The following is a 12,550-nucleotide window of genomic DNA, read 5'->3' as shown; positions in this document are numbered from 1 at the left end:
GAGAATGCAATGAACAAGAATCAGCCAATCAGAGAGAGCAGTTCTGATGACTCACCAGTTGCTGGGCAGACCCACAGAACCCAGTGTTCCCTGGACCCCACCCTCCCTGCTCAGTCACACCCCAATCCTCCCTGCACAATCACAGGAGGTCCCAGTCAGGTGCAAGGCCACGGGAAGGGGCTGCGGCTGCCACTGGCTCAGGAGCTCTGAGGGCAGAAAAAAGGGGGTGACACCGGGATGGGGGACACTGGCAGGACTTCCCTTAATGGTGCCTCCATTTGTGTTGGCCCAAGTGAGAGCTTCTGGAGAATCTCTTCCCACACACAGGACACTCATTGGGCCTCTCCCCAGTGTGGATGTGCCTGTGGGTGACGAGGGTGGAGTTGCGCCTGAAGCCCTTCCCGCAGTCGGGGCAGTGGAAGGGCCTCTCCTCTGTGTGAATCTGCTGATGTACTGAAGCCCGGACAGACGACTCTTCAACTAATTAAAGTTGAAAAGAAGGGTATTTTATCGCAGTGCTGGACATATAAGGAATCATTTCCAAATGGATGTGCAAGGAGTTGCAGACTCCTGCTCTCTATTTATACAGAAAAGGTTTTACATATCCAAGCGGTTTCTAAGGATGCATAATACATAATCATTATCTGCCCACTTTGTATTATAATCAGCTGAATACCTAATATGTCTGTGCAATTGCACTGCCTTAATTGGGTCTGTGGGATTTTGAAATAAGGGAGTGGGCGTATGTGAAGAAGAAAGCTCTCTTCCTCATGGTAAACTCTTCACCCATGGCGAGTTTGCAGGACTTTTTGATCTGCTGGTCATGGTTCAAGCCTCTCCAAACTGATTATTCTTAAGGCAAGATATTTCTATCGTCTCTGCTCCTCCACAATTGCTACATCTATCCCTGTCACTCCGAGCTTTACTTTCTAATATATTTGTTACTCTTTCACTAACCTATGTGATTTTTGCTTAGCTAACATACCTTCTTAACTAATTTTAAAATCTTAACTAAAATATGCAATCTTCTACTATCTCAGTTATACTCCCAGCTGGCCCCTTGACTCAACCACAGTTTTCAATTATCGTAAATACATTTCCAGCTGATCCCTTGACTCATTATGATGAGATTGGAGCTGCTCAGAAACCACTTCCTACACTCGGGACACTCATAGGTTCTCTCCCCAGTGTGGATCTTGCAGTGATTGATGAGGTTGGAGCTCCACCCAAAGCCCTTCCCACACTCCCCACACTTGTAGGGCCGTTTCCCCATGTGGATCACCTGGAGCCAGATCACATCTGAGCTCCAGAGCTCCGGCTGAAGTCCTTTCCACATTCCAAGCACTTGTGGGGTTTCTGCCAGCCATGAGTTGTCTCTACCACCTCTGAGTTCTGAATGAATCTCTGGCTGCCTTCTGGACACAGGGGGCATCTTTCCTCCTCACAGCTGCCAGGGCTGGGTTTGCAACCCCTCCTTGTGTGGGATCTCCAGGGCTTATCCTCCCCATTGGATTCCCATGCCATGGGGCTGCTCAAAACGGCCTCTCCCATGAGGTTCTGCAGCAGGGATTTGCTCTCCCTGGTCTCCGTCTGCAGCTCAGTGCCTGGGGAAGGAAAGGAAAGAAAAGAAGAGGAAGGAATGAGGAAGGAAGAAGGACAGAATGAGAAGGGGAAGGAGCTGTGGACAAGGACAGGATGGGATTTGCCTCTGTGCCAGAGGGAAGGGGAAGGGGATCCCCCCAGTTCATCCCTGGCAGGACGGTATTGGTAGCGGGGTTGTCCTGCAGCCAGAGGAAATGTTGGGCTGAGACATGAAACAGAGGAGAGGGAGAAAGGGGCAGTGACTTCCTCCTTGCCTGCCTCAGTGTCCCAGGCCATCTTCCTTTTCCTCGCAGCCTCCTCCAGCTCCATCCAGACAAAGATTGGGATTGATAAATCCTGGCTTGGGGGAAAAACAACAAGTGAGGCCCTTGGTCCTGCTTCCCAAGTCCAGCTTTAAAAGTAACCGCCCTGTTCACAGTTGGATGGGCCCAGACCCTGCTCATCTCCAGCCTCCCCCACCCCTCCAGGCTGACAGGATCCCCCAGCTCCAGGATTGGCCTTCGTTGCTCTCCCCACTCTGATGCCAATCAGAGTCCCAACACCAATGTCCCCCCCAGCTGGTACCACTGCCCCAGCCAGTACAGACAGTTTGCCACAGGAACCTTCCACAGTTCTCCAAAGGGGCATCTGTGTCTCACCCTTGGGGCCCTGCAAGATCCAAACATCCCCTCCCCTGAAACAAACCCTCCCAGAGATCCTCCAATGGATTTGGGGTGAGTTCCCCCTCCCTACTCACCTGTGAGATCTGGGGGGATAGATGCTGCCAGGGCCAGGGGAGCTGCAGACTCAGTGGGCGAGTGGGAAAACAGCGTGGTTCTGCTGTGGCTCCTCCTCTTTCTATTCTTCTTCCTGCTCTTCCTTTTCCCATCCTCCGTTTCTTCTCTCCCTCCTCTTCCTATTGCTCCTCCTCTGTGCCCAATCCAGATCCTCCTTTCACACCCTTCTCTCTCCCATGGCTGCAGCATTTGGGTGGAGGGAACCCGGGAAAGCCCCGTGAGCCCCCCAGGGATGGGCAGAGGGCTTGGGAATCCACCCAGTGCAGATCCATTCCCCTCCAGAGCCCCAGGGAATCACTCCGGGGATCAAGCGATGGGGACACAGTGGGATCCCCACGGAACCACCCTTTTTCTATCCCATCCCCAACTTTCCCTCCCCTCTCCTATCGTTCCCCCAACCCAAGGACCCCTCCCAACTCAATCTGGGGATCCCATCCCTCTCCCACTCTGAATCCTCTTTTTCCCTGCACTCCCACCCCTTTCCCATCGTGCCTTCAGCTCCACCTCTCGTCCCTATTTGGTTTTGGGGGATGCAGGTCCCTCCTGCTCAGTCTGGGGGGTCACATCCCCCCTTTCCCTCAATTCATGCATCTCCTGGCTGCTTTTTCCTGGGAGCAATCCCTCAGTTTTGGGACTTTTGGGGTGTAGTTTAAGAGTGTGACAGCTCTGTCTGGCTTTCCCCTCCTGTTGTGGCCTCTCAGCTGCCCCTGACACCCTGGGGGGGCTGGGATTTTCTTCCTGGGGACAAGGATGTTCATCCCCTTCCAGGAGCCCAATGCCCGGCTGGGGCTCCAGTTCAGGGGGTCCTTGAGCAACTGCCCCAGAACCTCCCCCATGGTCTCCCAGCACAGCCAGAGCCACTTGGCCTGGGGTCTCCAAAGGCCTCAGCAAGCCCCAAATCCCTCCCAGGAACCCTCAACTCCCTCCAACCCAGCATCCCCCACATCCCCTGCAAGTTCCCCCCATGGCACCAGCCATGGCTATGTCCCCACATGTCACTGCCCATGTCCCACCATGTCATCACCCATGGCTGTCTCCCCACCATGTTTCCATCCCTGTCATTGTTCCCCACATCTCCATCCATGCCTGTGTCCACCCACATCCCCATGAATGGCTATGTCCCCCTCCATGTCCATGTGTCCCCCAACTGGTTCAGGAAAAATAAAATAACTCTTTGAAGAAAAGTGGAAAAAACTGTTTATTACACAATAAAACCTAAACAATATTAAACAATAAAACCTCTTGCTGCTCTAAAAGAGAGACAAACTCACCAAGTCCCTCTGTGGGCTGTAGCTCAGCTCACTCAGTCCCTTATCAGTCCCTCTGGTGCTGGAAATGCCGTGGCCCAGGCCCGGCCTGGTGGGCCACAGGTGTGATCTGCCCATGCTCTTCTGGTGTTCAGGCCAGAGCAGGTTTAAGCAGGTCCAAAGAAAAGGGAAAAAACCCCACAGTAGGGAACTACTTTGCCTCAGCTAGCTAAAACTAAGTAAAAGCAAAGGAGAGCTCTGTCCCGCTGTCTGTCCATCCGCAGACAACACAGTGCAGGAGCAGCAATGTGGAGGAGTGAGTGCAGTTTCTGAAAACAAACTCTGCATTTCTTCTCTCCCTCTTCACTCTCAGGAAAAGTCTTAAAGGTACTTTAAAGCTTTAAAGCATAAACAGAACAGACTGGGGATACAAACATCATATAGTCCACCCTGAACATACCTTCAACACCATTCAGTACTCCCTGATGTCACCAGAAGATAGGATTGAATGCAAAAGATTTTATGGGGTTGAAAGTCAACAAATCTGCCCTCCCCAAGGAATTCCCATTGTAGGTCTGTGTCCCAATGGATGTTCCTGCTGCTGGGTTTATCTAGCTACCCACAGGGAACCAGGAAGATGTGGAGCCTCCAAGCCAGGTGTCTTCCCAACACGGATCACCAGGACCATGGATCACCAGGGCTCTGCCCAACAACGCTCACTGGGGATCATCCAATGTAGATCGTCTCATGGGGGACAGAGCTGGAGCAGCACACAAAGCTCTTCCCTCACGTGGGGCACTCACAGGGCTTCCCTTAGTGGCGCCTCCGTTGGTGTTCTGTCAAGTGAGAGCTCTGTGAGAAGCTCATCCCACACTCCCCACACTCGTAGGGCCTCTCCCCAGTGTGGATGCGCTGGTGGATGGTGAGTTTGGTGTTTTCCTTGAAGCCCTTCCCACAGTTGGGGCAGCGGAAGGGCCTCTCCTCTGTGTGAATCCGCTCATGTTTGAGGAGATCAGAGCTCCTGTGAAACCTCTTCCCACACTCAGGACACTCGTAGGGCCTCTCCCCAGTGTGGGTGCCCTGGTGTTTTCTCAGGTCAGAGTTCCACCCATAGCTCTTCCCACATTCCAAGCAGGTGTAGGGCCATTCCCTCGTGTGGATGACCTGGTGCCGAATCAATGCTGAGCTTCCTCTGAAGCTCCTCCCACACTCCCCACACTCAAAGGGCTTTTCCCCAGTGTGGATCCTCTGGTGTTGGATCAGGATGGAGTTGTGGCTGAAACTCCTCCCACACTCCCCACACTCAAAGGGCCTCTCCCCAGTGTGGATCACCTGGTGCTGCCTCAGGCTGGAGCTCCAGCTGAAACATTTCCCACATTCCAAGCACCTGTGTGGCTTCTCCCTGCCATGAGGCTTCTCCACCAGCTCCAAGCTCTGGCTGGATCGCAGGATGCATTCCTGGCTCACAGGGGCTCTTTCCTCCCCAGAACTCCCTGGGCAGGGTTTGCAGCCCCTCTTCATGAGGTACATTTGGGGCTTTTCCTCCTCCTCCATCAGGCCACACCCTGAGAATTAAAAATTCTGGTTTGCAGAAAAAATCAAGAGGAGAGCAGCTTGGACTGGGAAAACCTCCATGCCCAAGTTCATCTGGGAAAGTCATTGGGCATCTTGTGTCTGAAAGAACCTCCAAAATACCATGATTCAGCACAAAAATCCTCTAAACATCAAGATGCAGATCAAAAACTTCCCAAACGTCAATATTCAGCAAAAACCTCCTTCAAAATACAGAGATTCAGCCCTCACAAAAAACAAAAGCACCAACATTTGCCCAGTAAAGCTCAGAAACCCCAAGATTCAGCCTCTGTGAAAATCATGGATTCCCCCTCCCCTGGTCACCTGCTGCATACGGACAAAGCTCCTGGGGCTGGGGGGGAGGCTGCAGATACAGGGAGGAGTAGAACCGTGTGGTGCCGCCTCTTTCTGCTCCTCCTCCTCCTCCTCTGTTCCTGCTCTTCCTCACACTCCTCTTCCTCCTGCTATTCCTCCTTCTGCACAATCCCACCTTTTCCTCCCACGTCCAGGGTTTCACCATTTTGTTCCTCAACCCTGCTTCTCCTTCCCTTCTCTTCCTGCCCCAGGCCCAGCACCCGCTGCCGGCTCCCTCTTGCCCCCAAACCCACAGCATCCCACGGCAGGGGCAGGGATGGAGCTGGGGCAGGTCGGGCTGGGGCAGCGCTGGGCTCTCGGCCGCTCCCGCCCGCACTCGGTCCCCACTGCAGCCGCTCCCACCAGGACAGCGCGGGGGGGCCCGGCCTTGGCGCTGCCCCACTCCCACCTCCCCAAATTCCACTCGCGGGGGGCGCTGGGGCCGAGGGGGGCGCTGGGCGCAGGTGGGGAACGCTGGGAGCTGCGGGTCTGCCTGGCAACTGCTGAGTCATCAGAGCCGCGTGCTCTGATTGGCTGAGCGCTGCCTGAGGGCTGGGGCTGCAGCAAGGGGGGACACACAGCTCCAGGGGGGGATGTCCCACAAACGGGGGACCCCCATGAAAGGAAGAAGAGGAAAGTGTCTTTGCAATCAGATGCTGTGAATCTGCTGAGAGATAGAGCCAGGAACTTGTACGTAAGGAAGCGACAGGAGAAGCCATCAGTTTAAGAAAATGTTGTTAACTGATGACACAGACTGCTGCTCAGCCAAGCTCCTGCCACATTCATGAACTTCGAGAAGAAGAACAACAAAGACTTCACAGAGCCATGAATATCGGTTGCTACACAAAAGTAGGGAGCATATCAAGGGGATATGTAGTAAGTGGATTGGGAAGTCTCTTCCTCTCAAGTACACCACCCAATGCGGAAAGGAAGAGGGAGATGCAGCTGGGAAAATTAGGATGAACAGGAGGCTGTGTCCTCCACCAACTGGAGAGACCCTGTAGGAAATGTCCCATGGCCTCTGCCTTTCTTTAGGAATGAAATTACTTTTACAGGACTCCTCTGTCTGCTTTGTGGACAGAATCCTCTGGTGATGTCAATTTTTCCACACACCTTGGGACTCGTCCAGAATTCTATCCACCGTCTGGGGCAGCGGGCAGTGAGTGCAGCTGAAGGTGCCTCACCCAGTTTGGGTGATCGGCCCCCTTGGGGGCGGCAGCACCGGGGACTGATTGGGTATCTGAGAGTGACCAGGAGACAGACAAGGGGCACATCAGGGGGGGCTGTGAAGAGTCAGCAGGGAGAGAGCACTGAAAATCTCATCAGTGAGTGCACTAGGATCTTTGGGGAGTGAGCATGGCAGGGCACCCATGGAGACAGAAAAGGGAAAGCCAGGAAGGGGTCCTGTGCCAAAGGGATGATGATCCCAAAATATCTCTGAAGGGTCCCTTGGGAGAAGGGTGAGGTAGATTGCACACTCCCTCAGAGGCAATTAAGGACTTGGACACCCAGGGGGGCAATAAGAGAAGTGGAGAAGGGATTTGGACAACAGGGGATGGATGGCATTGGTATGCTGGGAAGAGACTGGGTGAAGGGGAGTGTGCAGGAATTTGGTTAAGGCAGGAAGCAGCAGGAGGAATCTATGTGGTGAGAAAAAGAAAAGGGGAGGAAGAGAAAAATACTCAGAATTTGGATGTTTTTCAGCAGAGTCTTATCCTCAACATTTGCCAGCTGATCATTTGTATCCCCGGTTTCCAGGAGAGGAAAACAAGGAGGTCAGGGTTTCAGGGGGTTTCTCTGTGGGGGGCAGCGGCAGCAGCGGGCGCAGAGGTGCGGGACCGGGAGCACGGGCTGGGGGCCTGGGGGGAGCTGCGGGGCCGGGCCGGGGCTGTGGGGCAGCCGGGGCTCAGCGCCGGGCGCTGCCTGACCCCACCAGCCCCGGGCAGGGCCGGCAGTGGCCCCCGGCCCCCAGGAGGCTGCGGGACGCCCCGGCCGCTGCCCGGCCCCGTGGAGCTGCCGGCCCTGCCCGCCGGGGGGCGCCTTTGGACACTGCGGCAGGACAGGGACCGGCTCTGGGATACGGGCTGGGGAGGGCACCCTGAGCACAGGGACGAGGAGCAAGGAACACCTGGGAAATGTGGATTATACATGGAAGGACTGAGATTTTCTTTTCTTTTCTTTTCTTGGGATCACCACAGAAACGAATGATTTTGCAGAAAGCTCAGCAGCTCTCAGAGGATGAGCACCCACAGGCACTGAGGGGGGCTGCAGGAGGGGCAGAAGAAGGCCCTGCAGCACTTGGGCACAAAGGCCCAGTAGGTGAATGCAAGAAGGAAGCAGAAAAAGGCCAAGCTGAAGGCAAAGGCCAGGGCAGAGCTCCTACAGCCCCTGAGGGATCAACCCCAGGGCCCAAGGGGGCCCCAGCACCCAGGGCACGGGCTCGGCCACAAGCACCCGGCAGAGGCATTGCCCTCCTCGGCAGGGGACAGCCCACCCAAACAGCCCCTGGCAAGGAATCAGGGCTCCAGCTGCAGGGCACAAGGACACTGCAAGCACAGACAGCAGCACCCTCAGGACCATCAAGTCCACCCCGTGATGGACATGGATTGGCAGGGCTGTCACAGCTCCCATCACACCAGGGACCCTCCACACTGGAGCCCTTGAGAACATTCAGGTGGGTCTGCATTGAGAGGAGGCCTTTCCTGATGGACACAGGGGCCTCTCAATCCACTCTGAATCTTAGACCTAATGGGCAAAATAGGAAAGGCATGGTTTAATTATTAAGGGAATAAGTGGGAAAGATGAGCAGGTATGATTTCATCAACCACTATGAGGAGATGTAGGGGATACGCTTGAAATAAATTAATTTCTTTTTCTTCCTACTTGATTGCAATTTACTGGGAAGGAATTTGGTGGCTGGATTTTTATATTGTAAAAGGTGATACAGAGGCTTATGATGTTGTACTTATGTGTCAAATGTCTGGCAAGGCCTATGCTGAAGTGAACCCACAAATGTGGACAGTCCAGGGAAAGAGGAAAAATTAGATATGGAGCCTCACCAAATTACTTTGAAGCAACAAGGACAAGAGGTTGCTTGTATTGATTTAAAATCAATACCCTATTCCAAGAGAGGGAAGGAAGGGCTTACAGCTTATTACTGACTCTCTCTTAAAGGCAGGGTTTTGGAGCCAGGGATCTCTCCCTACAACACTCCAGTCAAGAAACTGGATGGATGGACACAAGGAGGAATCACAGAATTTTCAAGTGTTAAAAAGCAAATTAACTGAGGCTCCTGCCCTGGCCCTCCTAGACAGGGAGAAAGAATTTGAATTGTAGGTGGATGTTAAACAGGGCCATGCCGAAGAATTCTTGTGTTAAAATGTTTAACCCAGTGGCCAGAGTGGCCTCAATGTCTGCAGAATTGTGCAGACACACCTCACATGGGAACTGAGGCCTGAAAACTGATGACAACAGGAGGATCTCCTAGAGTTCAAGTCTGGCATCAAGTTAAAGCTCTGACAACCAAAAGAGCCTCTAAATGGATGAGCAGGGCTCGGTTATTACAGTATGAAACTTGTTCAGTGGCACAGGAGGATTCAGAACTGAGGACAGGGCAAGGGTTTAACTCAGCCTCCTGTTTGAACAGCCTGGAGAGGGGCTGGCAAGGAACCCAGGACTGCACTCAAGGGACAGAGCTCCAGACCCAGGCTGGGAGAGATTGATGGGACATTCCCTGGCCTGAGGGACAAAATGTGTTTGTGGATGGCTCTGCAAGGGCAGCAGAAGGGAAAAGAGCTACAAGACAGGCTGTTATTAAGGAAGGGGAATCAGACAAAGCGCAGGTCACCGGCCCATGCTCAGCTCAACCCAAGGAGCTCTGGGTGCTTGTAAGAGCCTGGCACTGAAATGCCCTGGGCAGGAAGGCTTCAATATCTTCTGCTGACACCATGGCACCTAACAGGGGGCAAAAGCAATTCTGACTGCTTCAATCTGACTGATGCAATCACTGCATCACTTATTAGGGTATTTCTGAAATAATTAATTCATAGAGAAGGGATTGTGGAAGCAATAGACTCAGAAAGAAGAACTCATTTTACTCGAAAGATCCTTCAGGGGGTTATGGCAGCTTTAGGAATACAATGGGACCTCCATAACCCCTGGCACCCCCTGAGCTCAGGTCAGGAGAAATAAAGAAACACTTTTGGAAGCTGGTGATAAAAACCAAGATGCCGTGGGTACAGCTTTTGCCATTGGCTATGGCAAGAAGAAGAGACAGACCCAGGGCAGATATTCAATTATCTCACTTGGAATTGATGTCTGGAATTCCTTACCCTTGAAATTCTCCACCTTGTGCAGGGTGGAGATAAGGGATGTATGTTTCAAGCAGTCCGTGGCCAGAATCCTGTCTCTTGTGAAATCTCTCCCACAGGAAGCTGGGCTGGCACAGAGCCTGCCCTGGGACTTTGCTGTTGCCAACACCCAGCCAGGACATCGGCTCCTGCCTAAGGAGTGCAAAGCAGCACCACTGGTGGCCAAGGGGCCCATGCCAAGTGTCCCTGAGGCCAGAAACAGCCGCCAGCACAGCTGAACACGGGGGGACCCCTCAGCCTGGCCTCAGGGGCTCTGAAGCCCCGGAGATTTGCACTTCCCGCCTGCAGCAGGACCATGGGAGCCCCCACTGAGCCTGCCCTGAAGGCAACGCAGCAGCAGCCAGGGCTCCACAGCGGGCCAAGCCCCTGGGCCTGCCCACAGATCCTCTGCTCAAACCCTCGGAAATCCTGGCCACCCTCCTCTGGCACCTCCAGCCACTGCGGCCAAGCCTCGCTGCCACTGCTGCAGCTTCAGCGCTGGCTGGGCCTGCACTGCCACAGCTGCTGGGGAGCACCACGGCACAATTCCACTCTGGGGCTCACTCACACCCACACTCTGGGCTGCCTAGAATAAGATTACACCATGAGAATGTTTTTTCTAAATAATCCTACTTTCATATTGTCAGTTAGGTTTGGGGGTGAGAATCAGTTTTTATTCTCAGCAGAAGAAGTAGAAAATATCTTTATTGCTTTGGATTCTTTTTCAGTGTGTGTTTGCCTGGCTGGTGGAGATGGCAAAATTTTGGTCCGCGTTTTCTGGTGTTTACCTCCAGGCTGCGTTTAGAAGAGCTTTAAAGGTGACCCTTTAACTCACAAACCGTTAAGAGAACACTCTTCAAAAAAACCCCCAAAAATTAAAAATACCCCAAACCCTGGCTTTTGGGGTGGAGCGCATATGAGTCATGCTCTGGAAGAGAAGCTTCATTCCAGGCAGCCTGCACAGGAGCTTTAGAAATGCAAATGAACACTGCTGGGCAAAGCCTGGACAATGTACCTGGGTCTTCCTACCCGGGGCAGGAATTGGGCTGATTCCCTCTGTCCCTCAGCCCAAGCTCTGCCTGCTTGCACTGATGGAATTTGCACAGCTCAAGGCAGAGCCCAGGGTGAGGATATCTGACCCTGCAACAGAAACGGGCGAAGCTGCAAAGGGAAACAGCAAATGAAGAATGTTGGGAAAACTTCACTATAAATAAATGGGGGGGAATCATCCCTCTGCCCACTCCAACATGTGCGGTCACTGTCTGTGTTATATAGGGTGTATTAGAGCACTGAAATGTTCTTGCTACCACAAGTTCAGGGAAATCAGTCGGGAATCCAAGTATTTGATGATTTAAGTAGAGAAAAGCATCAATTGATGCACTCCTTGCTGGAGAGCACGGCCAAAAATGGAGAAAAGATGAACGGCCAGCAGAACAAATCCTATAACACCATGGACCAGCCCCTGGGAACCCAAACCAATTCATGTCAGGAGCCACGGAACCGATTTCTCATTTCAATGGCATCATTAGATTACAAGCTGCCCTGGGAATAACCAACCAGACAGCTCCAGCTCCTGACCTTCCTGCTGAGCAATCCCTGAAATGAGGAACATTTCAGTGGATTGGTCAGCCGTCCGCGACTGACGGCACCGTCGCCCAATCGCAGCCAGGGGCGGGCTCTGCACACGGCACAGCCTCGCCCCGCGCTCTCAGGGCCCCCCGGGCTGCGTGAGGGCAGAGCCGGAGATGAGGAACAGCCCTGGAACGGGCCCGGGCCCGAGGGGGATTGAGCTGAAAACACAAACAAACTTCTACGCACCTCCCGCCACGGCTTTCCCGGCACTGCGGCTTCTGTGGCTCCGGTCAGCGAGAAGCCCCGGAGCCTCACTACTGCTACCTCTAATTAGGAGCATCAAGGAATCGCTTTGATTTCCCCCAAAAAGGGAAAACTGCCCCAACCCTGTGGATGAGTGGGCGAGGGGAGAGATTTCTGACAGAAAACTCCAAAAACTCAGAGCAGGATAATGAGAAGTAAGTGAAGAGCCTTAAATCCAGCCTTCCCCCACGCCTCCCTCCTTCCAGCTGCACCTCCTACCCCGGCAGTGCCGGAGACAGGGAATGGGGCCGTGCTCACTTCATGCCCCGGGGCTTCTCCCTCTGCTCAGGGACGGGAGTCGTTCCCCTGCTGCACCCTGGGCTCTCTCCCACCGGAGACTTCTCCAGGAACTTCTCCAAGCTGAGTCCATCTCACGGGGCACAGCCCGCCTCCAAGTGCTGCAGCGTGGGTCACTGTGCCCCGGGGTCAGTCCTGCCAGGACAGGCTGCTCCAGCGGGGCCCCTCTGGCCACGGGGGCACAGCCTCCTCTCAGGCATCCCCGTGCTCCAGCGTGGCTGCTCCGGGGGCTGCAGGGGGATCTCTGCAGGGGGATCTCTGCATCCCCATGGATCTCTGCATCTGGCACCGCCGTTTTTGGAGGCACCAGGAATAGGCTGAGCTCTGCCTGAAGCTCTTCTCACATTCCCCACACCCTTCCCGGCACAGGGAAGCTTTTACCTCCTCACAGCTCCCCAGGCTGGGTTGGCAGCCCCTCCTCATGTGGGATCTCTGGGGCTTTTCCTCCCCATTGGATTCCTGCGCCATGGAGCCGTTC

The 12,550-nt window shown here is 53.9% G+C and overlaps 1 protein-coding gene and 1 long non-coding RNA gene across 2 annotated transcripts; both read right to left on the bottom strand.

Moving 5' to 3' along the window:
* Nucleotides 1–484: 484 nt before the first annotated feature.
* LOC143695988 (uncharacterized) lies at nt 485–1,944 on the bottom strand. Its single transcript, XR_013185458.1, has 2 exons — nt 1,857–1,944; nt 485–1,604 (listed from the first exon to the last, which is right to left on the bottom strand). It is a non-coding gene; the product is annotated as an uncharacterized LOC143695988 (long non-coding RNA).
* Nucleotides 1,945–3,558: 1,614 nt separating this feature from the next.
* LOC129132000 (uncharacterized) lies at nt 3,559–5,194 on the bottom strand. Its single transcript, XM_077191201.1, has one exon. It carries the CDS (start codon nt 5,177–5,179, stop codon nt 4,439–4,441), a length of 741 nt encoding a protein of 246 aa, XP_077047316.1. The 5' UTR covers nt 5,180–5,194; the 3' UTR covers nt 3,559–4,438.
* Nucleotides 5,195–12,550: the final 7,356 nt, after the last annotated feature.

This window comes from Agelaius phoeniceus, chromosome 27, assembly GCF_051311805.1.
Source record: "Agelaius phoeniceus isolate bAgePho1 chromosome 27, bAgePho1.hap1, whole genome shotgun sequence".
Classification (NCBI taxonomy): Eukaryota; Metazoa; Chordata; class Aves; order Passeriformes; family Icteridae; genus Agelaius; species Agelaius phoeniceus.
The sequence above is the reverse complement of the archived record's forward strand: the minus strand, read 5'-3'. Positions and strand labels throughout refer to the sequence as shown.

Excerpts from the sequence above, each read along its gene's own strand:
- LOC129132000 (XM_077191201.1), bottom strand. The coding sequence starts at position 5,179 with ATGGAGGAGGAGGAAAAGCCCCAAATGTACCTCATGAAGAGGGGCTGC.